The 24502-nt window shown below is 42.6% G+C and overlaps 1 protein-coding gene across 4 annotated transcripts in view; it reads right to left on the minus strand.

Annotated features, from left to right (window-relative positions):
* The window catches only part of DNAH3 (dynein axonemal heavy chain 3), a 167337-nt gene extending 142841 nt beyond the window's left edge, over positions 1-24496 (minus strand). For 2 of the 4 annotated variants that reach the window (XM_070232126.1, XM_070232124.1), the window contains exons 1-11: positions 24128-24496; positions 19977-20366; positions 16208-16312; positions 15459-15681; positions 12633-12705; positions 12081-12255; positions 8932-9121; positions 7240-7435; positions 3788-3913; positions 2380-2575; positions 527-706 (exon numbers count right to left, since the gene is read on the minus strand). In XM_070232126.1, coding sequence (XP_070088227.1) covers positions 527-706; positions 2380-2575; positions 3788-3913; positions 7240-7435; positions 8932-9121; positions 12081-12255; positions 12633-12705; positions 15459-15681; positions 16208-16312; positions 19977-20006 — 1494 coding nt within the window. In that variant the 5' untranslated portion in view covers positions 20007-20366; positions 24128-24496. Of the gene's footprint in view, positions 1-526; positions 707-2379; positions 2576-3787; positions 3914-7239; positions 7436-8931; positions 9122-12080; positions 12256-12632; positions 12706-15458; positions 15682-16207; positions 16313-19976; positions 20367-24110 lie in introns of those variants that run through there. The other 2 variants (XM_070232125.1, XM_070232127.1) reach the window with 2 other exon arrangements.
* Positions 24497-24502: the final 6 nt, after the last annotated feature.

The raw sequence follows: 24502 nt of genomic DNA on the forward strand, positions 1-24502 counted from the left end.
TGCCCAGTACCAAAGGTGTGCCAAGTGTCTGGAATCTGATTAGTAATCCCACCCAGGAAAGGAAACTGGAAAGAGCTTGGGCCTGGAAGGAAAGCTTCAATCTCTCCCCGGGACACCTACAGTGGTTAAACAGACAGACATACAGGACTTCAAGAACTAAATTCGATACAGTTTTATGAAGATTGTTGGCGAGTTCATGACAATTGACCCATCATGAATTATTAACCCAAGCTGAATATGGCTTGGGACACACCTGCCCTTTTGAGGTTGGCGTCATGGGAGGAACTCTACTCTCTCACAAGGTAACTCCTAGTGCCCTTGTTAGAAGCACAGTTCTAGATGCACGGCCATATTTTATGGTCCAAATCCTCTTCCTCAGGTCAAGGGAGTGTCCTCAGAATGTATCTCCCAAAATGAAACTCCCCTAACTGAAAATCTCACTGTTTGTGCCTTGTACAACAGTCATTTCAAATATATTTTATTCAATAAGTGAATAAAAGTACAAATGATTAAGTGAATACTATACCTTGGGGATCCCTTCAGAGCTCTTAACAATTTCTGAGATAGAGTTACATATTAATTTCCAGCAGCCATCAAAAGATGGATTAAAGACAATAATGGGTTCATTGACTTCAAGTTTGATCATGAGCAGCTGAGGTATAAAGAACTCCATCTCTTGGTAGGGCTCCTCGAAATCATTCCCATCCTTCAGGAGATAGAAGACATGGAAATTGTCACAAAATGGGGACTTCCAGAACCAAGGGAGTGAATTTTACCTGTTCATGAGAGCACCAGAAAAGGAGAGAAAAGGTACCATGCACTGTTTGTGTTTAGAATAAGGGCTGGGTATGGCTGAGACCACCCTGAGCTCATCCTCTCCCCATCCCCAAAGCTTTTATTCACTTTGTTTACTTTGCTTGGAAATTCCCACATCCTACTTTCTAAGATCCTTCAAAATTCAGCTCAAAATCTCCTTCTCCGGGAAGCCTGTTCCCCAGCAAGATATCATCTCCTCCGCTTCAGAACTTCCATATTTCCACTTTCTCAAGGTATTTTCTTTCTCTCTTATCGAGATTTACATGCACATCTCTTCTCTACTCTACTCTAAATTTGAGGGCATGATCTGTGTCTGAAGTACGTATCTCCTCCAAAATATCCAAGACAGAATTTAGCACATAGTAGGTGCTCAATACAAATGTGTTGACTATATCCAAAAGTACAGTTATCTGTATTTCTTGAATAGAGTTGCTAATGAGCAAATAGTCCATTTTACACACTCAAAATGTTAAACTTCCTACAACAGAAATATTGACGTGAAGATATTTCTAATTCCCTACAAAAGCCAGTAACGCAAGATACCTTTCATAAACTACAGTGCCCAATGAAATTGGCATAGGGCACCTGTAAAGTACTTGTCTACTGAATCTAGAGATTTCTAGATCTGTTTAAGGATTATTGATAAATATTTGTTGAATATCTATGGATCAAGTACCCATAAATTTTCCCTTCTTTCAAACATACGATTTTACTTTTCCCTTTGTGTGGAGTTTTAGAGTGACATTTGTTCTTTTATCTGAGTTCTTCTGCTTAGCAAAGTAGATGATGACAATGACATCTATAGATTGGTCCTTGTTAGAATGCGAACACTACAGTCCGAATTCAGCAGCACTGCTTTCTCTATTTTTTGAGCAAAAGGTCAATTGTTCATCTTTACTTCATTGTAAAAATGGCTAAAATTTAACCTTTTATACCAGGCAAATTTTAACTTTCATTACTCTCTTTAAGGTAAAATGTGCATATGGCATAACATCCAAAAGAATCTTCCTTAATCCCTAAACTATCTAAATTTACAGGAGGTTATGATGCTTTGAAAAGCAAAACTTAGTGTTTTCAGTTTTTATTTCAACTTCACTGAGGTAGGTTCATGAAGGAAGTTATTAATTAGGTAAACAAAGCTTTTGTTTTTAGGGATGCCCCTTTCATAGACCAAAGAATAAAAGTGGACATCTGCAATGAATACATACAATGCTCCCTAAATATCAAGCCAAAGATTCATAACAAACCTTTTTCAACCCTTTCTTGTAACAGGGAGGATGAAAAAGTGACCACTCTCCCTAGTGTAAGACATATGTACTCTATTTTATTCAATCTTTCTTTAAATTTTAACGACTTCTCAGCTTCTGCAGATTTTTACCAACTTAGTAGTAGGTAATTATCTCTGGAAAGCTTGCTGTATATTTAAGGAAATCATTTTTATAAACTAACAATCATTCTTGCAAATTAAGAATTTTACTTTTTGGCCTAGTTCACAGCTGAAGACCTACATGATGGAATCCTGATTCTATCTCTTGTTTCCCATCAAAAGGGTCCCCTGCCTACCTTGTGTATCATGAAAAGGGAAATGAGGTCCTCAAGAGACTTTATGACCAACTCCCTGAGCTGGAGTGACATGAAGGACGCAACAGAAGCAAAATATTCCTCAATGTTCCGAGAGGAGTCATAGTCGCTCTTGGGAGCAAAATGGACCCAGTGCTCCTTCCGTGAGACAAAAAGCTGGGCACAGGCGGGGATCCACCTGTAAAGACAGGAGAGCATCCAAGTAAGAAGATCTTCCAAGCTCCGAGAAGTCCTCTCAGCCATTCAACACTCTCTGCGACAAGGCAGATGGCTCATGTCCCCACTAAGAAGCTTTGCAAATTATGGAGCTACAAAGGTACGGTCATATCCTTGGCCATCTTACCTGCCAATACCCCTTTCCTGGGAAGAAAGTACTAAGATTTGAATTGAGAGACTTTTCTTCCATTAGCAATACAAAAATGGACAGGGGATATTAGTGGCACGTTCTGCTGAAAGAGTCTATAGTTTCTTCAATATAATCAGAGATTGAGGTGAAAAGCATAAGCAACTGGAAGGTTCTGCCCAACTTCTCTCCCTGGCAGATGCCTGGCCTCTGATTCAGACTTAATAGGAAGAAAGAGAGAAAGAGAAGAAAAGCAAGAAAACTCAGAAGGAGAAACTTCAGTGTGGTGGTGGCAGCTCAGAAGTTGAGAGTAGAAGTAGGAAAACCTAAAGAAGAAATGGATGCCTCATTGTTCCTTTCTCCCTACTTACCCCAATCTCTAATTTCTAGTGAGAACCTCTGGCCTTTTCATCCTATTATGTCTCTTTCTGATTGCTAGAAAACTACTACGCTAGCAATCAGAGAAGGACTAGTAAAAGTCATAGGTTAGAGGTAATAATTATGATATTTATTGAGTAGCTACTATGTGCCAGCTATTACATATACATTTTCTCTGATAATAAAAACCCAATGGTATGTACTATCATCATTTTACATAAGGGGATTTCTCTGGCTTTGGACATGGCCCTGCTTGCATTTGTAAAGGAAAAAGGAATTGTCTAAGTGACTGAAAACCCCCTAACCTTAGAACCTTGCAGCTGTTTATCTGAGCCACCTGAACACAGGTCAAATGCAGTGTCCAGTAATCCAGGGCCTAGAGGATTTCATTGGGAAGGAATGGAGGTGGTACCCTCACAATGAATGGTAATCAGAGAGAGTTTCACAAAGGCAGAGGCAGACTAGGCATGAAGGCTGAAGAGCAGTGGATGTGAGGAGACAAAAAGGCTGTTGGGGGATGGGAACAGGAAGGAAGAGGACAGAGAAAGATGTCAGCAGGAAGTCAGCAAACTCTGTGCAACCCCCAGGCTGGAAACCCGTTTTCACTTCAGAGAGTTTTCAGTCTTTATGATCCTGTGACTCAGCCCCATTCTGAGGCCAGATACTGACTTGTTGAGAAGTATTTGGCGCGCTTCCATGCAGTGTTTCTGGATCACCTCCTGATATTCATGAGGCTGCAGAGGCAATTTTCCCTCCAGTAATTCTGCTCTTCGAACAAACCTGAGATCTTTAAATCTGCCGAAAGAGAGAGAGAGAAACGTCCTAAGCTGAGAAGACACTTAATAACAAATTCTGCAGGACAAAGGGCATATGTTCTCATTTTTCAATGAGAGGAGATTTAAGCAGTTTAAAACTAATTATATCTGAAAAATCTGGGAGTCTGAAGAGGGTGTGGATAGTCCACAAGAATTCTTGCAGAAAGTAGATAAATGAGCCAACTCAACAGGTGTTCACTGAGCCTTCCTATGTGTAACCCATTCGGGGAGTGGGATTTTGGCACTGACCTGGCATTTGGCTGGCTGGGAAATGGGATATCAAACAGGCAAGCCAAAGTTCTTTACAACAGTGAAGACACAGAGCACAGGGCAAGCAAAACAATGCTTTCATGATGAAGTGGTTTCCACTCACTCCTCAGTGTGGTCTCTGGATGAGCTACTCAAGACCACTAGGAAGACTGCTTTGGTATGAACCAAAAAAACCCTAGAGACCTACCCCTGATGGCTGGCAGGCTTGCCAAGACACACAGCATCCCTTGGCACAGTGCCTGACACAATGCAGGTCCTCAACATAGATCGCTGAATAAATGCATGCATCTCCTGCCCTCTCCTACGAGGCTCTTACTGTCTCCTCTTTCTCTCAGATCAATGGATGTGTTGCCCTTTACCACACTCCTCAAAGCCTTTTTCAGCTAACAGGGCCAACATTTCTCTTCCTGAAATCCATTCCATTCACTTATAAACCACTCTTTTAAGTCATCACTGCCTATCACTTCCCCAACTAGATCTTTGCTCACTTTCTTAGCTTGTCTCAGTTCTCGCTTCCCATTTTCATCATCCATTGTAATGCCCTACTAGGCATTTTTCCTTATCCTTCTAAAATCCCAGAGACTCCATTCCCATGCCTTTGTGGTGAAACTTAGTCTTCATGTTATCTGGCAAGTCACAAAGCACTGTCAGGGAAGGATAGAACCCTGAGGCCCTCACTCACTACACATATTTGATACCCAACCCTAGTATGGCCCTTGTCAACATGACTTGGTAATTATATTACTCATCTTTAATTGAATCCTAACAAACTTCCCACACTGGCTAGAAAATCTTCTTTCTTCAGATCACAACTCTGATTCTGGCCCCCAAGGCCCTCACCCTGCACTGATCACTAGGTGACCTCTCAGATTTTTTAAGGTTAAATAATGCAGGTCACTTAAGAAAACTGCTCTTTATCATTTCCTTAAATCTTTTTCATTGCTGATTTTTTGGCTTAGCTGACAAAAGCCTTCTAAATGATTCTAGTTCATTTTTGTGCCTTTGTTGCCTATATAATCTTTAGGAAACCACAAAAAGCGAGTGGTAAGAATTCTTTCTTCTCAGTAGAAACTATAGGTCCAATATTTTGCCATCTTCATTCACTACATGATCAAATTAAACTCACATGCACATCCTCTTGGTACTGAGCTTCTGGAGATTTTACCAGCCCCAAGATGGACTTCCTCTTTAATTTCTAGGTTAATTAATTTTTTCGAGGCCATAAACATGCTTGTCGTTAAAGAAGTACTTTCATTTATTGAACATCGACTGTATGCCAAGCACTTTCTAAGCACTTTGCCCAACAATCCCATGAGGTAAGTAATGTTATTATTCCCATTTTGCATATAAAGAAACAGAGGCCCAGAAAGATTAACTTCCCCCAAGTAACACAATTCATTAGTGACAGAGCAAGAACCAGAACCCAAGCAGTATAGCTTCAGGGCCCATTCTATAAATTATTACTCTATACAATTCTGCCTCATTAGAAAATTAGTTTATTTTTCAGTGTCCTGAATGGCACCTCCAATGCCTTAGCAAACTGAATTCAGTTCAAAGACAGGAATGAGCTTATATCTTATCATTGGTGGGCTCCGTCCTAAGTTGACTTCACCCTCAATTCCTTTTTAAAATACAGGTAAAACTAAGAATGGGGAAAACAAGTAAGCTCTCCAAGTAACAAGGCTTCCTTATGAAGACTAAACATATTCAAAGTGAGAGATCCTCCCAAAGCAGAATATTTGAGCTACTGATAAGTTCAGCCAATCAAAATTAAGTAAACATATTTGCTTCTCATGTTTCTAATAAAAAACCCAGATGGTGGCAGCTCATCGTCTAATTGCCCTGAACTTTCAGTGAACTCTGGTGGCCTCATTCTCCCACCAGGATTTGTATCCCCTCTTGAGGGGCCCATAAAAAATGACAGTCTTTCTCCCCAGGGCAACTGATGAATGGATAAACAAAATGTGGTACAGTCAAACAATGGAATACTGTTTAGCCATAAAAAGGAATGAAGTACTGATACACATTTCAATGAGGATGAACCTTGAAAACATTATGCTAAGTGATAGCAGCCTGAAACAAAAGGCCACAAATTGTATACTTCCATAGACACAAAATGTCCAACAGGAAAATCCAGAGAGACAGAAAGTGGATTAGTGGTCATCAGGGGCAGAGTGGAAAGGAGAAGGGAGAGTGACTGTTAATGGTACAGGGTTTCTTTTTGGGATAATGACAATATTCTTGAATTAGATAGTGGTGAGGGTTGCACAAATTTGTGAGTATACTAAAAACTACTGCATTGTGCACTTTCAAAGGGTAAATTTTATGGTATGTGAATTATATCTTGATTTAGAAAAATGAAAGAGAAAGAAAAAGTGACTCCCGTCTCTGTGTGGCCAATTTAAGTCACTGATGAATATAACTGAGACCACTGCTTGCCATCCCTGTGCTGACACTGAATTCCATAAAGGAATGCGACCCAAGCCCCATATACCTCACAGGCTAGACAGAGACAAATGAGGAAACACACAATTACAATCCAGTGTGATACATGTCATAATGGAGGTAATGGCTAATTAACACTTACTGGATACTTACATTTTATCTGGCACTATTCTAAGTACTTTGCATGTATTAAGTTATTTATTCCTCCTATCAACCTTATGAAGTAGAAACTCATCACCCCAAATTTAGAGATGGGGAAACAAGGCACAGAGAGGTGGTGTAACACACCCATATCACGTCTGATGCAGAAGTTAGGATGTGGACCTGAGCAGGCTGGCTCCACAGCTGTGCTCTTAACCAGTATGCTCCAGTGCTTAGAGACAGGCGCTGGGTGTCGTGGGAGCACAAAGGAGGGCCACTTAACCCTGTGTGGACAGTTGCCACTTATCGTTCATATGCACTTTGGTTGTAGGATTTTTGTCATTTCACTTCAAAGGCAGGGCTACTCCCACAGTGTCCAGCATAAGATGTTCTTTTATGTGTGAAAGCAATTAAGAAAGAGAAAGAAAAGGGAGGGAAGGCACTTCTTACTCTTGAAACCACAGATCTTTCAGGCTGAGCATCATGGGGTTCACTATGTGCAGATGCTCCTTGTTCCACTTCTTGGCATTCCTGTAGACACTGTGCCAGGGCACGGGGGCCCGGATCACTCTTTGAGGAAACATATGGGGGATGCTCTCGATGAAGAGTCTTTTTCTCTCCATTGGGTCCATGAGGATGTAATCAACTATAACCAACAGGGCAAACACTTTGTTATTAAGTAGGGACCTTGAACAATCTGTGCTCTTAGCTTTAACACTTAAAAGGTAAATGAGCCTGTGTCCATTTACACTTGGAAATGCTCCCTCATGTACAAGGTCATTGGTAATCCCCTGGGTATAACTAAATTGAAAAAGCTCCACTCTGTGTGTGTGTGTGTCCTTTCTGAAGATATTTTAGGGGAAAAAGGGATGTAACCTTACAGTGTAGAGCACAGAGAACCTGGGGTTGAGTTCTGTTAGGATATCTAGGATCATGCATGACAATGAACTAGTATTTGCTGAAAGCTCATTAATCTTTAGTTGTTTTCTCACACCAAAATAGTTACACAAAAAATCAACACAATAGATGACACCAGACACTTATGAATGGAAGTTTAGAGATCAAATATTTCACATGCTAAGGAAAGAAAGATTGGTAAAAGCTTCAGAGAGGAAATAACACTTGAACTGGGTCATAAAGAATGAGGTGGCATTTGTTAGGATAAGAAGTGTAGTTCTGTGACTTTTGCATAACATGCTCATGGAGCTGTGAGTTATTCTGCTGCAGAAATATCAGATGTAAGTGGTGGAGTTCAAGGTGATAAGACTGGAGAAGTAGGTTGAGGCTGGAATTTGAAAGGCTTTACATGTTTATCCTTATGAGCTTGGCTCTATCCTATAGTAGACAAAGAACCATTAACCTGACACCATTAGAAAGTTAATTAGGAAATTAAAAATAACTAGGGAACTTGGTAAAGACAGCTGTTGTCCAGATAAAATAGGAAAGCGTGGAACTAATATGATCACCTTTCCCCTTTGATGTGTTTCTCACATTACTCACCATCATCAAGTATTTCCCAATGACCTACTGCGTGCACAACACATGAAGCTAAGGATGAAAGGGAGCGAGGATCAATAATATGTCCATCACCATCAAAGAGCTAAGAGTCTAATAAGGGAGTTGAGACTCATGAGAAATGAAAAGACAATGCCAGTGTTAAATAACAGTAGAGCAATAATGGCACAGGAGAAGTTCCAAAGAAGAATGAGTTGAGAGTAGAGACAAGGAGTACTATGGATGCAGATGACAGAGTGACCACTGAGGGTTGGTTGTAAAGGGACACAAATACTTAAGAGGCAAGTCTTGAGCTAAATTTTAAAATGTGAGTAGGCCCTTGATACTCACAGTATTGCCTTGGGGTAAAGAGCATGGGCCACACCTAGGAGCTTGTTAGAAATGCAGAATCTTGTGTTCCTCCCCAGATCTACTGAATCAGAATCTGCACTTTAACAAGATCCCCAGGTTAAATGGATGCACATTAAAGTGTGGGAAGTGCTGGTGTAGACCAGAGTGATGGTGGGGAGCATTTGAATTGGAAGTTAAATGATGTTTCAGAGGAACCAGAGTGGAGGACTGATAGTAAGAGAAAAGAAGGTGCCCTCCACAATAGGAACCCCCTGCCCCATTTATGCCCAGCCTCACCAATGCTTTTCATGAGGCTATTGTAATAGTCATTGTCCTTCTCCTCCACAAGGTTGATCATCAGGGGTTCCAGGAAGGGATTTGTCAGCAGTCTATTAGAAATCAGCTTTGAAATCCGGACCATCACTTTGTCTTCCTCAGGAGCAATCATGTCTTTTCGGATTCCATTGGTCAAATAGTAATAATATCTCTTCCGTAAACAAACCACCAGACAGAAAATGATTATAATTATTTGGCTAACTGTGCCCTGCCACCTGCCCATGCCCGTCAGCTGCCAAAGGGTCCTGTTCACACCCACCCCCATCCTTCACTCGTTACAACCATGCTTTCCAGGCCTGTCACTTCACACGCACCGCAATGACATGGCTGGCAAGTTTTCCCCATGACACCAGAGGATTCAGTTAAAGCCAGAGAGATGTCAGTGGGGTATAAGGAAGGACTTGTCAAACGCCATGCAGATATGAACAGTGAAATGAGCACTGAGAGCAGGATGGAGGCAGCGTATCTAGTGAGCTTTAAGAAGAGGAATGACAAGCTCCTCAAATGGACTAAAATAATTCACCCTCCTCAACAATGAGCCTCCACAAAACACTTTGATCCTGTAGCTTGTAGTTGACAGCGGGGGAAAAAAATCCCCAAAGTCAGTGAGACTCATGATTGTTCTTCTAATCAACAGTGGGCTTTGGAGTTTAGAAAAGCAACACAAACACACAAACTGAACAAAAATGGTCAATGTTGATGAGAATTATTGTAGGCTGGTTACTGTTAAAAACTGCGATGAGAAGGAGGCTGTGAGGAATGGAATTTGCTTCCTTTGATGAGAGACATTTGCATTTGTGAAGGAAGTCTCCATCTGTGGGGGGTGTCTCCCTCTCTGCACCAGGGGGAAGACGGGATGACCTTCTCTCTAGAAACTCTTAATGGGGACGGCAAGGACTTAAGTTGTTTATTGTGCTTGTCTGGTAACCTCATGTAGCTGACTCCCCCCACCACCAACATCCTCCTTTGTCTTTAGCTGAAGATAATATTTAAGGTGGTGGCTTCTGCCATTTACTTAATCCAGTTTGATTCTTATCTAAAAGTTATAGGACCACCCAATAACCAGAGCCCACCTGCCCCGATATCATTTTAACAACTTTTTTTTACATATTCTTTCCTGTGTCTTGTAAAGAGAGAACTCACATATCTATGCCTTAAATTTAGCCCTACTCTCAACCCATGTTTGCAGCGGCAGCAGCAGCTCTGACTGCCCATGGGTCCTGTCCCCATGCTGGCAGCAGCAGCTCCTCTTGCCCGTGGGTCCTGTCCCCATGCAGCAGTTCTGACTGCCCACAGGTCCTGTCCCCATGCCAGCAGCAGCAGCAGCTCTGACTGCCCATGGGCCCTGTCCCCATGCCAGCAGCGGCGGCAGCAGCAGCAGCAGCTCTGACTGCCCACAGGTCCTGTCCCTATGCCAGCAGTGGCAGCAGCAGCAGCAGCAGCAGCTCTGACTGCCCGTGGGTCCTGTCTCCATGCCAGCAGCGGCGGCAGCAGCAGCAGCAGCTCTGACTGCCCACAGGTCCTGTCCCTATGCCAGCAGCGGCAGCAGCAGCAGCAGCAGCAGCTCTGACCGCCCATGGGTCCTGTCCCCATGCCAGCAGCGGCAGCAGCAGCAGCAGCAGATCTGACTGCCCATGGGTCCTGTCCCCATGCAGCAGCAGCTCTTTACTGCCCATGGGTCCTGTCCCCATGCTATTCCACACTATTCTCTGAATAAAACAGCACTACTGCCAGACCTTGAGAGTCCAAGAAATCTTTCTTTCTACTCCTCAGCTCACTGACCCCACATCAGATGTGACCTGGCAATTTCAGGAAGCTTTGTTTTAGGGCTTGCTTCTAAGCTGCTGGATGGCTGAGTGGCTCTAGAATGAGTAATTTCAGATGTATGAGAAGTACAAAGTATAGGAAAAGAGCTTGAAATCAGCTTTGAACTTCAGTGCCAACTGTCTGTGGTCAGAGGAGGCTGAGCTCATCTTTCTCCAACCTTAATGGAGGCTGCTTATAGAGGCCAGACTTCCAAAGTTCCCTCATTATAGGATTTACCAGGGGTGGGGAGACAGGCTTTCGTTAAAATCCAGATCCACAGGCCCCTCCTCAGGCAGTTTGGGGTTTTTGTTCCAGCAAGCACCCCAGCTGATTCTTATCTTCAGGCAAGTCTGAGAAATGCTGCATAACTCTTAAGAGCACAGAGACTTTAGTATCTGCGAGATCTGGTCTAAGTCCTAGTTTTGTCCCCTACTGAATGTGTAACCTTGAGCAACTTACTTAAGCAGTCTACACCCCAATTTCCACACCCAGATGATAGGAATAATCATAGTATCCAAGTCTTGCATGGGATCAAGGATGTAGAAAGTTTAGCATGGAAATTTGCTAAAAGCACAGACTCAGTCACTATGAGTTTTTATTACTAATCATTTTACTACACACTATAAACTCACAAGCTATTTGCTCTAAAGTTTTGTTGTTGTTCTTTTAAGACAGGGGATGGAAACTGAAAAGTCTACCTGAAACCAAGTAGGTAATGTTAATAAGTGAAAGTTGGCGGAGATTAAAAAAAATTACATGGACTGGTGGAGACTGTGACAAACCAGAGAACATACTGCTTAGCTAAAGGAGGTAGTTACTGTTCAGCTTCAAATATTTTAATTTTTTCAAGACAGGTTAGAAATCTAGCCTATGTGAGATTTTCCTCATTTTCAAAACATCTATAGGCCAAATTCAGCCTATGGTAGGGTTGCCAGACAAAATACAGGATGTGTTAGGATATAGTTATACTAAAAAATTATTCACTGTTTAGCTGAAATTCATATTTAATTGGGTGTCCTGTTTTTTGTTTTGTCTTTATTTTTCAAAATCTAGCAATCCTTGCCTATGGGCTGCCATTCTGCAACCTATGTTCTAAGAGGACCCAACGGCACCAATGTCTGACTTCCCAGAGCAAAGAATTCACACAATCACACATCCTCATTCAGTAGTCTGTCATGGGGTCTGGCCTTTGGTATTTATAAACATTTCCCAAGTAATTCTGTTGTTCTCCCCCAGTTTAGAATTACTGAGATGTCAAGAATAATACTTGGCAAATTGAGAGAAAGGAAGTAACAAGAACATACCTCCAAGTCTGATTCAGATGGTTTGGTTTCTTTATTTTCTATTTCCATCTCCTGCTGTAACATCACATTAATCTGTTCTTCTGGACTCATTGGTCTGCTTCCCGGGAGGGTCAAAGATGTTATCACCTCCTTCTTCCGGGGCAAGCAGGCTGAGGTGCTGCAAGACGACATGGTCCTAAAAAGCAGATGCAGCTCAGCCCCTGGGTCTACACAGAGGTGCTATGTCAGGCCTACTCCAACCTGATGAGAGTCACTCTGCAATAGAAGTCCCTCTTCTCCGTGGCATCGAATGGCACAGGTGTATTTCAATGATGACTTCTAACCATGAAACCCCTCATAGATATGTTAGCACTGGTTTTGTTCAGTTGGTTAATTTATCTTTATTCATAGCTTTAAAAAACTGGATTAAGGGGATTGGTGGAAGTAAACATGACTTACTGGGTGTTCAGGAATGCTTTGAAGCTAAGAAGCAGTGTGGCTTTAACGAGACCACAGCCTTCTTTGGTTTAGCCTAGTGTCCTACAATCCCCTGAATCTACAACGACACCTTACCTAGTGGGATCCTCTTTGTCTTGGTGGGAAAACTTCCTTTTCTTCTTGCTGGGCTCTGCTGAGCTTTTAGTTGCTAGAAGAGTGGAGAAGACAGACATCAGTGCTGGGCAGTGGCCCTGGGCCACTGTCTGTCCACAGATAAGTGATTCTCACGACAGTCCAGGAGCACACTAAGGGGAGTGGACTCAGTGTGGTGGGATGAAGCAGGAGATGTGGGCTCTGATCCCACCTGTACCACTAACTACCTGTGTGACCCCAAAGAAGTGACTTCACCACTCCAGCCCCAGCTTCCCCCACTGTGAAACGGAGATGAGCACACCTTCCATCCATCCATACATCTGACAAGTATTAAGAATTGCCTACTCGATTCACTCTCCAATCCTGCATGCTCTATTTTCTAAACGTCGGAAATTACTGTTTAATATTTTTCTTTTAGGCAGACTCAGACTTTTAAACTTATATTTGCTTTAAAGGAAATATTACATAATTATCACAAATAGAAAAACCAGGATCACGTGCAATAAAGAGAAGGCAACTACAAATAAATCCAATAAATGATATAAAACTCTATTATTAAACTTTAACTAGATATTGTTACTCGCTTAAGTCTCTAGCTTAAGAAAATTAACAAGAAATAGAGAAGTGTTAAAGACACACTAACACTAAAACTGACATTTTGAGAGAATCAAAGAGAAATGAAGACTCAGTCAAGATGTATTTTGAGTTCATACTTTGAGTGCCTCAATTGACTTCAAATATAACATTAATAGACAAAATACTCCTTAAAAATTTACAAAGACAAGGGCTGGCCCAGTGGCATAGCGGTTAAGTTCATGTACTCCACTTCAGCAGCCCGGGGTTCATGGGTACAGATCCCAAGTGCAGACCTACAAACTGCTTGCCAACATACAAAGTAGGAGAAGACTGGCACAGATGTTAGCTCAGGGACGATCTTCCTCAAGCAAAAAGAGGAAGATTTGCAACAGATGTTAGTTAAGGGCCAATCTTTCTCACCAAAAAATAAAAAGACACTGCAGTATTCAACAAGATGCTTTTCTATGTGGATCAGAAACAAACAGAATGTGAAGTAAAAGTCATAAACTCGGCTTCTGGAAGCAGGCAGAAGTAGTTAGGTGTCTCATAATTGGGGGAGTAAAAGAATCCAGAATACACCATGATTGCAGGGGACTGGAGCTGGCCTCATAGCATAAAGCCAGGGCTGAAGCAAGCCTCCCTTCCAACGAAGACAGGCTGCAAAGACAGCAGCTCTGTCATGCAGATAAAACACAGGGATCCTCAATTCATATGGTGGCTAGAAATAGCAGAGAGAGGCTGATAATAATTAGGCCCAGCCTCGCACTGCCTCAGGGACGAGATCTACGAGATCCCCAAATATCACCTTAGGATGGGAGTTCCAAGCCACCAACAGAAGATCTGGTACTAATTTGGAGCCCTAAGAGCTCAGATGAAGGCAAAAGGAAAAAAAGTTAGATTAAGAAGGGTCAAAAGATTACAATCAATGTAAATATGATTACATTTATATGTGAGAACAAGAAAAACTAATCTATGGTGAGAAATCAGAGAGTGGTTACTCTGAGGTGGGATGATGTTGGGTAGGTGAGAGAATTGATTGGAAAGAAGCAGAGGGGAATTTTCTCCAGTGATGGAAATGTCCTGTATCTTGTTGAGGTGGTGGCTATACAGCATAAACAATTGTCAAAATTCACTGAACTGAACACTTAAGATCTGTGCATTTTATTGTATGTGAACTATACCTTAATAAAAAATGGGAGGATGCATGTAGCAAAAAGGGAAAAAACTCTCAACATAAGCCTGCAAACTAAAACCCCAGAATCCATGAGAAAAACCAATACTAAAGAAGACAGCCAATAAACTCAACAATCAAGGGACAGATTCACAAAATGGAAACAATACAGCAATACCAACAGTGCTCCAAAATAAATGTTTAAGATCCTCCAGGTCATACTGAAAGGGCTATGCACATAATAGAATAAAAAGTTGGCAGAAGTGGCACCCATAAGTAGAACAAATTATAAAATCTGAAAGTGAAAAGATATTGTCATTAATACAGAGAACATTCATTAGACATGATAAACTCAAGAATAAACAGTGTTGAAGAGCGAATTAGTGAATTGGAAGATATATTTGAGGAATGTACCCAGACACAGCACAGAGAAAGGAAAAAAAACATGAAAACGAGTTTGAGACAGAGGGCAGACTAAGAGGCTCCGACATATATCTAACAAGAATTACTAAAGGATAACCTTAAGCAGATTTATGTGTACCTAGTGGGATTAAATAAACTAACACATATAAAGTACTGGGGTAAGCAGCTTCCAGGATGGCCCTCAATGATCCCCACCTCCTGGTGCCATGCCCTTGTGCAATCCCCTTGAGTGCAGGCTGGACCTAGTGACTCACTTCTAACAAACAGAATACAGCCAAAGTGATAGGATGTCACTTCCAAAATTAAGTTCCAAAAAGACTGTGGTTTCTGTCTTGGCTGGCTCTCTTCTCTCTCTTACTCTCTTCCTTGCTCCTTCCTTGGGAAGCCAGAAGTTAGGTTGTTTTGGGGTAATTTGTTATGCAGCAATCAGTAACATAAGCACATAAAGTAGTGCTTGGTATACGGTAAACATAATGTTAGCCAATACAATCATTCCCATTTCACAGATGGAGACTGAGGCTCTGTAGGGTTACCCAAAGTTAGCTGCAGCAAGAGGTACAGCCAGGACCAGAATCCAGGATTAGAAATTTCACTCTAAAGCCCCTTTCTGAACTGATATGGCACACTGCCAGAAATACCTGATGGCAGCCTGTGCGTGATCTTTTCCCTAGGGACACTGATGGTGACCGGCTGGTAGACCTTTACTAGGTCCTTCAGCTTGAGGTCCTGGGCTGTCAAGGAGTAGTTGTTGGCAATGGAGTCGCTGGGTCCACGGTGGTAGTGCTGCTCTTTGAAGGGTGCAGCCAGGGTCCATGATGTGCGTTGCATCAAGGGGGGATAAAAGCTGTGCGACATGACAGTCTACAAGGCAAGAAACGCAAAGTGAGACACAATAAGGTCCATCTCTTGGGGAGCCTGGGCTCTGTGGGGTCCAGACTCCACTCACACCAAGACTCATGGAGTCCCACATGCCTTACACTGTATTTCTACCTTCTGAACACTCAGTGCAAACACTTTTTGAATGGACACCAATTGTATTTCTCTGACCACCGTGACCATAATTTCTGATGTCAAGGATAATAACTGGCTTTCAATGTACAATAAGTTTGGGAATCAGGTAATTTACATCTATTGTCTTTATTCCTTATAGACATGGCTATAAGGTAGAAAGTTACCCTCACTTTACAAGTGAAGATGCATAAGTTCAGAGAGTTTAAATAACACAGCAGGTTAAGTGAGAAGACCAGATTCCAACTCACCTTGGAGCTACTGCATAGTTCTTTCTCCCATCCTGCTGAAATGACCAAAGTCACTAATCCCACTTGTCAAAGCTGATTGTTTGCTCCCCACTAGTACCAGCAGAAGAGCAGCTGCCAGGTGAACATACCTGATAGAGTTCAGATGGTTCCTCATTAGCAGAAGCAGGCAGAGGGGGCAGCTCTGGCCGCATCTGGGAGTGGCTCATGTGATGTATGGAGTCACTTTTGGTGATCTGTGGGCAATGGGAACAAAGCCAGTCTTCAGGAAGTAGGAAAGATTTCCAAGCCTCTAGGTTGATGAGGAATAAAGAGATCCCCAGGAAAGGTTTTAGGCACAGAGTTCTGCCCACAAAACACCCTTCTCATCCCCATCCATTGCGTAGGTGTCATTTTTTAATTATCAGTCTGGCTCTCCTCCAGCATCTCCTTCTTGTCTACCCTTCTATGAACAAATTCAGATGTTTTTTCCCCTGGGAAGAGCCTAAATTCTGAGGGCACCAAAAGCTACACTACCCTGGGCTGTGATTAAAGGAGTTGACTTTAAAAAGTCAACTCTTGCGTTTCATATATGCAAAGTTCCAAATAGAAATTTGCTCATGCAGAGGCACTGTCTTCTGTGTGTTTAACACACACATAAGCAACTCTCTGTGCTTCCTGTGAAAAGAAAAAAATACTTAAAAAAGAAAAAATATTGAGTCCACCATTCTCTTCAGTGAATGTATACTTGGGAGTGAGCCTCAGGCAGGGGTGAACTTGTGGCTCCCAGGGCACTCTCAGTTCCTAAGAGCCTCTCTTGAGCAGAGCTGAAAATGACTGCAGTGTTGAATGATGCTGTGTGTGTTTCTGTCCTATAACACAGGCCCTATATGCAAGACAACTACTTCATCTGGGGATCTGATGGAGAAACTGCAATTTGTTCCAACACTGGAGGGAAACTGCTGGGCTGACTTATTCAGAGGTTTGCTGTGCAGCACTTTAAAGACGGGTTAAGGGATTTTCAGGGGCAATTTTGGCTCTCTGTGGTTTTTCACCTTAGGCAATCACTTTGGACTTAACTCCTGCGTACGATGAGACATTATTGGATCGATTTGATTTATTCGGGTTGGCAAATTATGTCACGCAGGGTAATTGGTGATGGGTAGCAGGGTAGGGGGTATATGGATCAGATGTTAGCCCTCCCCATGCCCCAACCAACCCCTCACTCATGACTCAACGTCCTAAAACAATAATAACATCATCTGCCACTATTTCAAATTATGATGTGCCAGGCGCTTACAAGATTTTTATACCTATGTTCTAGCTGAAGAAACTAAGGCTCAAAGGGGATGGGTCCCACATCCCAGTCAAGGAGAAGTGCTTTTAAATATACACATCACTCTGCATCCCAACACATTGGAGACAGGAGGCATCACTTAATATGGTAAATCACATTAGGAAGGTTGATCTTAAAATTAAACAAAAACACGAAAACCCATAAACAAAGATGCATAAGAGCCTGGGATCTTTAAAAACATCAAATAGGTTCATCGATCTAATGGCCTAACTCAGTGGTTCTCAAACATTGTGGTACATCAGACTCATCAATGGAAGTTTATTAAAAATAGGGATGCTTGGGCTCCACCTTAATTCTGATGAGTTTGAGACACTGACCCTGTTGTTTTCAGCTTAGAGAACTTGCCTTGTTGATTTAATTCACCGTGTCTGTCTCTCTGCTCTTGACAGAGCAGATCCTCAATTTTAAGGATCTAAGAATTGACCAATCATCTCCAAGAGCTCCTTCCTTCACTACTGAAATTAGTATCACATCTGTACTGATGACGTGAACAAAATGAAAAGCCCCAGCATCAACCTGAAAGGAACCTGGTCATCCGAAGGGGTACCATACCATCCAAGGTGGATGTTGGCAGCAGTACTTTCAGGGATATGAAGTCATTCATGATTTCCTTCAGGATCCCAGATGTACAACACATACTGATTGAGAAGTTAGGGCTGTCTGTATTTCATCTTTGCAAGTAAGAAGGTTTTGTGGTCAATGGAAATCTTTCCCTTGGCCTAGCTTTTAAATCTGTTTCAAATAAAAGCTTCATTAAAAGAGCAACAAGCAAACACCACAAATTTCAGACATCTTGAGTAAGTTACAACAAGAGTGGGGACGAGTAGTTAAACCAAAAAACTCTGACCTTCTGCAGTTGAGGAGGATGCTAACAATATTCAGGAGGTGTCTTGGCATTCATGCTTCTGCTCATTGTGGGGTAAACCTGATTTCAGCCCTCACACCAACTGGGAAGTTACTCTTCCTACCAAAAAAGGCAGAATAAGAGCCCTGGGGGACACAACTGGCTCTTCTCCAATTTCAGTCCCTGTCATACAGTGGGCTGATCCCAGCCCCAGGCTCCAGGGCAGAGCATGTGACACAGGTCTGGCCAGTCAGAATACTTTATCCTCCTAGCTCCTAGACACACTGATTCAGGGATAGGCCTGTGACCTAAACTGGGCTGATCAGAGTCTTCCCTGACACTTTCGCTAGAACTACTGAGGAAGCGGCACGCTCAACAGACATCTTTGCCTCATGGGAAAAAGTATTCCTTAGAATAAAGCCACACAGAAGACAGCAGAGCCACCAGAAGGAGAAAGACTCCCAATGATATCAACTGGACGCCAGGATCCAACTTGGATTTCTCGGTTATTATGTGAGCCCACAGATCCCCTTTTTGATTTAAGCTGGAATGAATTACTGAGACATGGTCATCCAAGGGACAGACACAGAGGCAGATGAGTCATCACTGAAAGAGATAAGCCGTTCTTGAGACAATAAAGAAAGCAAAACAACATTTTGCAAGAAAGCAAACCAGCATTAAGCATTTTGCAGAACACAATGGAGAGAAACAGAACCTCTGAAGAACAAATTAAACTTCAAGCTAGTTCATAGGCACAGATTAAGATTTATACACACAGAACCATAAATACCCTGATAGCAGAAAACATCTCAGTCCACGGGACAGGAACACGTGGAACACACACAAGATCATCAGATCTAGAAATCAATTCTAGAACAGAACAGAGTTTTCTTGACCATATCTGGCTAAGAATTCTCTGTGGTGCCTTCAAGGAGAAAGAGATGGAGACGTTTGTAAGACCTACCTGGCTATGCAAAACAGTTTGTTAAAAATATTAATGCTCAAGTGTTGTCTCTGGTAAATGGCAGAGAGTTTTCATTTCAGGTGGTGGACTCAGTCACTATCAAGAAATCCACTTTAATTTCATAAGTTTCCATTTAAATGCTCCTCTGGGCACTTCAATGTATGGCAACCTAGTGGATCTTGGCTTTTACACCAAGATTCTGGCACCTACACTGGGTAGAACCATTACTTTCAGGTGACTTATTTCTGACTACATGTGATGTTTGTACGTGCTTCATGGAAGCAGTTTACAAATGCTTGCCTGAGGACCTGCTACATCAGAATCACTCGAGTCTTAGTTAAAAATACAGATTCCAAGGCCTCACTGCAAATCTTCTGGATTAGAATCTTTGGGAATGAGGTCAGGTCTCTATGTTTTCAAGATGTTCCCCAGGATATTCTGATGTGCATCCAGGGTTGGGAACTGTTACACAGAACACGTGGTCTAATGTTCTTAGAAGGGAAGGGAAAGGAACAACAGGTGTCTGTTCCTGAAATTTTCATAGTGAAACTTGAAGACGTCCTCAAGCCTAATTCAGCAAAAAAGCATATTTCAAAGGACACAAAAACATGTGATTAACACACCTGCTCAGTCCAGGGGATCTAACACGGCAACTGGTCTATGATTGAAAAATCCCCTTCACACCCACTTCCAAATTCCCTACATGTTGAAAACACAGGTAAGAAAAAAGAAATACACCTTAAAATTCACACCTACCTTCTGAGATGAACAATCCATGTCACTCATGTTGTCCACTCTAACTGGACCTATTAAAAAATGAATAAAGAGCTCTGAGTTTCTTCCTCTCCTACCAGTGGCTGTGAAATTCACACTTCCTTATAGCACAATAGGGATGACACAAAAATGGAACTTTCCAGATATTCTGAAAGCCCTGTTCACAAAGCTGCCTCTCTGAGGTCACAGAATTCAGCCCCCTGAGGGGTTCCCTGGTTGAAGAGGAAAGAAAGGGAGGGTAGAGAATGAAGAGGCAGCATGGAGGTTCTGTTGGACTTTCTGCTGTGGTTCCTACTCCTCCTGTGACAGCCACTCTTCCCTTCCATTGAGCGGCTCCTCTTTTGAAACCTTCCCAGGAACATAATGAGTTTGCTGTGGAGAAAAAATTGAAGCAGAGTTACATATTAATACAGAGAAGAGGGAGGAAGCATCCCACCAAACAATACCCCTGGCAGCGTGAACTCTTCTCTCTCCTCCTCTCGGGGCTGTTTTAACATTAGAGGTGCTTGTACCCAGGCCCTGGGGCCGGTCACTAGGCTTCAGCGTCTGTTGCTAAGGAAAGAGGGACCTCTGCTGTGCCCACATACAAGACTGGGCTTGACTTTGCTCTGTGTCCTGGTCTCTCTCTTTGTTGGAGGCCTGGCTGGGCAGCAGGAAGTGTTGATGACAGAAGGGAAGATGGGAAAGTATTTAACAATGATCCAGAAATGTAGAAGTGAGTGGCAATAAGACACTGTGCCTTTGGAGAGGCCTAAATGCACTTAACATGGTGGTGAAATTCTTGGACTCTAGAGCTAGAGACAGTTCTGGGTTCAGATCCTGCCCTTCTCATTAAGCAGCTATGTGGCTTGAGCAAGTTGCTTAATCTCTCCAGATGTCCTTCTTTTACGTAAAATGGCAACAATGTGAGTACCTACCTCATAGGATAGGTGTGAAGGTTTAATGGGATAATGCCTGTAAAGCAATTTGCACATACTAGAAGGATGACCAATTCGTCCCACTTTCCTGGGACTTTCTAGGTTTTCCCCCTCTAAGTCCTGCACCCTGGGAACCCCTTTAGTCCTGGGGAAACTGGGACAGTGTGGTCACCCGACATAGTAGGCCCTCTATATACGTGCCCATAAATGTGGCTAACATGCTCCTTATTATAAACACAGAAACATGCACACACATACTCACACACAAGTATTCTCATACATGCAAGTGACAACACTAGCTGCTGTCCAAACATCTAAAGCACGTTACACGGTCGATTTCAAAGTTCTCCCTTAATTTCTGAAATCAAGTTAGACATTGAGTTCTTTTTGGAAGCCATGCTTCCCTATGTGGTTTTTTCATTCAATTTTCCCCCACATTCTATGATGTTCCCATTTAATGAGTGAAGAAACCCAAACTGAGAGAGATACACACATAAATTTCCCAAGTTGACACTACTCATAAGTAGCATGGATACAATTTGAACCCTGTCCTTATGACTCCAGAGTCCAGTGCTCTTTCCATCAAGCACCCATCCAGAAGACAAACATTCTCAGATCCTACAATGAGCACCGCATAGCACCAAATACTTCCATTTCTCCTTTTTCTTGCTTCTTCCTAAAGCTGGGCTCTCTATACTTTCAAAATAACCTTGAGGTTTCTCGTTCCTTATATTTATATTCTCTACCATAAGGTACATACACTCTTTCAAACAGTGTTTGGAATAAATGAGCCAGTGGCAGGGTTTGAGATTTTGGTTTAGACAGAAATGGGGTTATTACCAGGCATCCTATAACAGGGCAGGAAATCCGACATCCCACCAAAAAACAGGTCCTGTAATCTAACGAAGTAAAGAACTAGAAAGGGCTCAGTATGGTGCTCACAAACCCCACAACCCCGTGGGTGAGTAGGAGACACACCTCCACCTGAAATTTAGTGTGCTTTGTCTACCTGTGTCAAAAATATCAACACAATAATAACAGTTTTCATTTATTGAGCTACACTAGCTGCTGGCACTGTGCTAAGTACTTAAGAAGCATCATCTCTCCAAATCTTCTCAACAACCCAAAAGAAAAATACAATTATTATCCTAAATTTTATGGCTGAGGAAACTGAGAAACAGGGAGGCTAAGTAGCCCACCCACAGTCACTCAGCTAGGTCAGTGGCAAAGTTGGGACTTGAACCTGATTATGGAATCTGCTCCATGGCTGTAAACAAAGGCCTGTACATATAGTCTGAAGAAAGACAGAAAATAAATAAAATATCCACCAAAGAGAATGAAAATGCCATCGCCCCCAGGCTGCCTCACCTGCACCAGAATTGTCTGTCTGACTTAATCTTCTGTTCAATAATTCCCAAGCAAGGATGCAGCCCTCAAGTACATAAGGCTGCCAGCTAAAACACAGGATGCCCAGTTAAATTCAAATTTCAGGTAAACAACAAAGAATTCTGAGTCTAAGTATGTCCCATTCAATATTTGGTACATAATTATACTAAAAAGTTATCTGTTGCTCACCTGACATTCAAATTGAACTGAGTGTCCTGTATTTTTATTTGCTATATCTGATAATATGGGGAGAAGAGGTCAGCTACGTTCTCGCTTGTCCCCATCTCTGTGGTATTAACAGCTTAGAGTCTCAATCTGTTGCTGGAAATTTTCACACATTTCTTATTCAGAGCCCAGTGCTCCTGACAGATCTTTTCTGAGGCCTGAAATAGTTGCTTAGCCAGAGTAACTGGGGAATGGCGTAGAAGAGGCTGCACAGGGATTTATTATATTGACCCATCAAATGGTCAACAAGAACCAAGTCCTTATGCTATGGAGAGATGCTAAGATCCCGACCAACGGGGAATACATGATATGGTGGAGAGGCGGCCAACCCACAGGGAAAAGCAAAACCTGGCTGGCCCTACAAAGATGCCAGAGATGGCAGGAATTAGAGGATTCAGAGACGCGCCCCTAGATGGCGCCCTTGAACAAAAATCCCAGTGGGCTCCAAGTCAGCTTTCCAAAGCAACACCCACCGGGGATTGCACTGTTTTAGCCTAAGGAAAAAAACCAACCTTTTCCTGGTGGGGCACTCATCATAACTGCAGCCCAACAAAGTGCATGAAACCAGACAGGACTGACTGAAACTGAAGAATTTTGCGACACTTTCCTGTTCATGTCCTCCTATCTCCACCATAAGCTCCCCCTTTCTTGGCTGTTGTGGAGTTATAGCAGACTCCCTTAGCTTATTATTATTATTATCCCCAAGCGTATTTCTCTATCCACCAGCCTGATTATTTCTAGAAATATTAGTTGGCAGAAGTAATACATCACTGGGGGGTGAGCAAAATGGGTGAAGGGAGTCAAAAGGTACAAACTTCTCACTATAAAATAAATATCATGAGGATGTCATGCACAGCATGGTGATTATAGTTAATTATACTGTGTTGCATATTTGAAAGTTGCTAAGAGAACAAATGTTAAAAGTTCTCATCTCAAGAAAAATAATTCTGTAACTATATGGTGGTGGTGAATGTTACAACTAGACTGTAGTGATCATTTCGCAATATATACAAATGTTGAATCATTACATTGTACACCTGAAACTAGTATAATGTATGTCAATTATATCTAAATTAAAAAAAGGGAAAATAAACCAAGCAGCCTTGACAAGACACACACACACACAATAAAGAAGTAATATATCAAATATTTTTGTGCCCCTCCTACGTGCCAAATATGTGCTAAGTTCTTCACAGCCATTATTGCACCAGTCCTTGCTACAACCCTGTGATTGCTTCTCTCTTTCCTAAAGAATGTTCTATGGCAGTGGTTCTCAATCGGGGACATTTGTTTGGAGACATTTTTAGTTGTCACAACTAGGGGGAAGGGGAGTACTGAGTACTACTGGCATCTAGTGGGGAGAGGCCAGGGATGCTGCTAAACATCCTACAGTGCACAGGACAGCCACACAACACAGAATTTTCCCGCCCAAATGTCAAGCACCGCCCTTGAGAAACTCTGCTCTATGGGCTGGATTTGGGGCAGGAAACATGTATTCGGGCACTGAATGAGAACTGAGGGACTCAGGTTTGGCCTTTTTCATCTAGAAAACGGAAATACTAATCTAATCCATCTTTAAGGAACTCACTGGCTCGTGACACTTGCATTTTCAAACCTTCCAGCGAAGGGCGGACCTCGTCGCTTGTGAGTCCTGAGCTCCAGAGATGTTTCCAGAAGAGCCGGTTCAGGGTATTTAGGCAGGGGAAGCCCTAAGACCCTGCGAAAACCCCTTCTCAGCTGCCAGTCCACCTGTCTCAGAGATGTCCTGAGAAGTCTCATTTCAAGCTAAGAGTGTAGGAAGGACCACTCTCTCTAAGCCTCAGTTTCCTCATGGGTTCCTCCTTTGGGGCGTCTCTGGGCGGCTCCAAAACGCTGCGGGACAGCGCGCTTCGCAGATGGCCGGCGCCGCGGCTGTGTCCGCCGTGGGCGGATCCTTCCTGCCGGGGGGGCGGGGAGAGCCCCGCCCAGCGGAGCCGAGGG

This window comes from Equus caballus, chromosome 13 (genome assembly GCF_041296265.1).
Source record: "Equus caballus isolate H_3958 breed thoroughbred chromosome 13, TB-T2T, whole genome shotgun sequence".
NCBI lineage: Eukaryota > Metazoa > Chordata > Mammalia > Perissodactyla > Equidae > Equus > Equus caballus.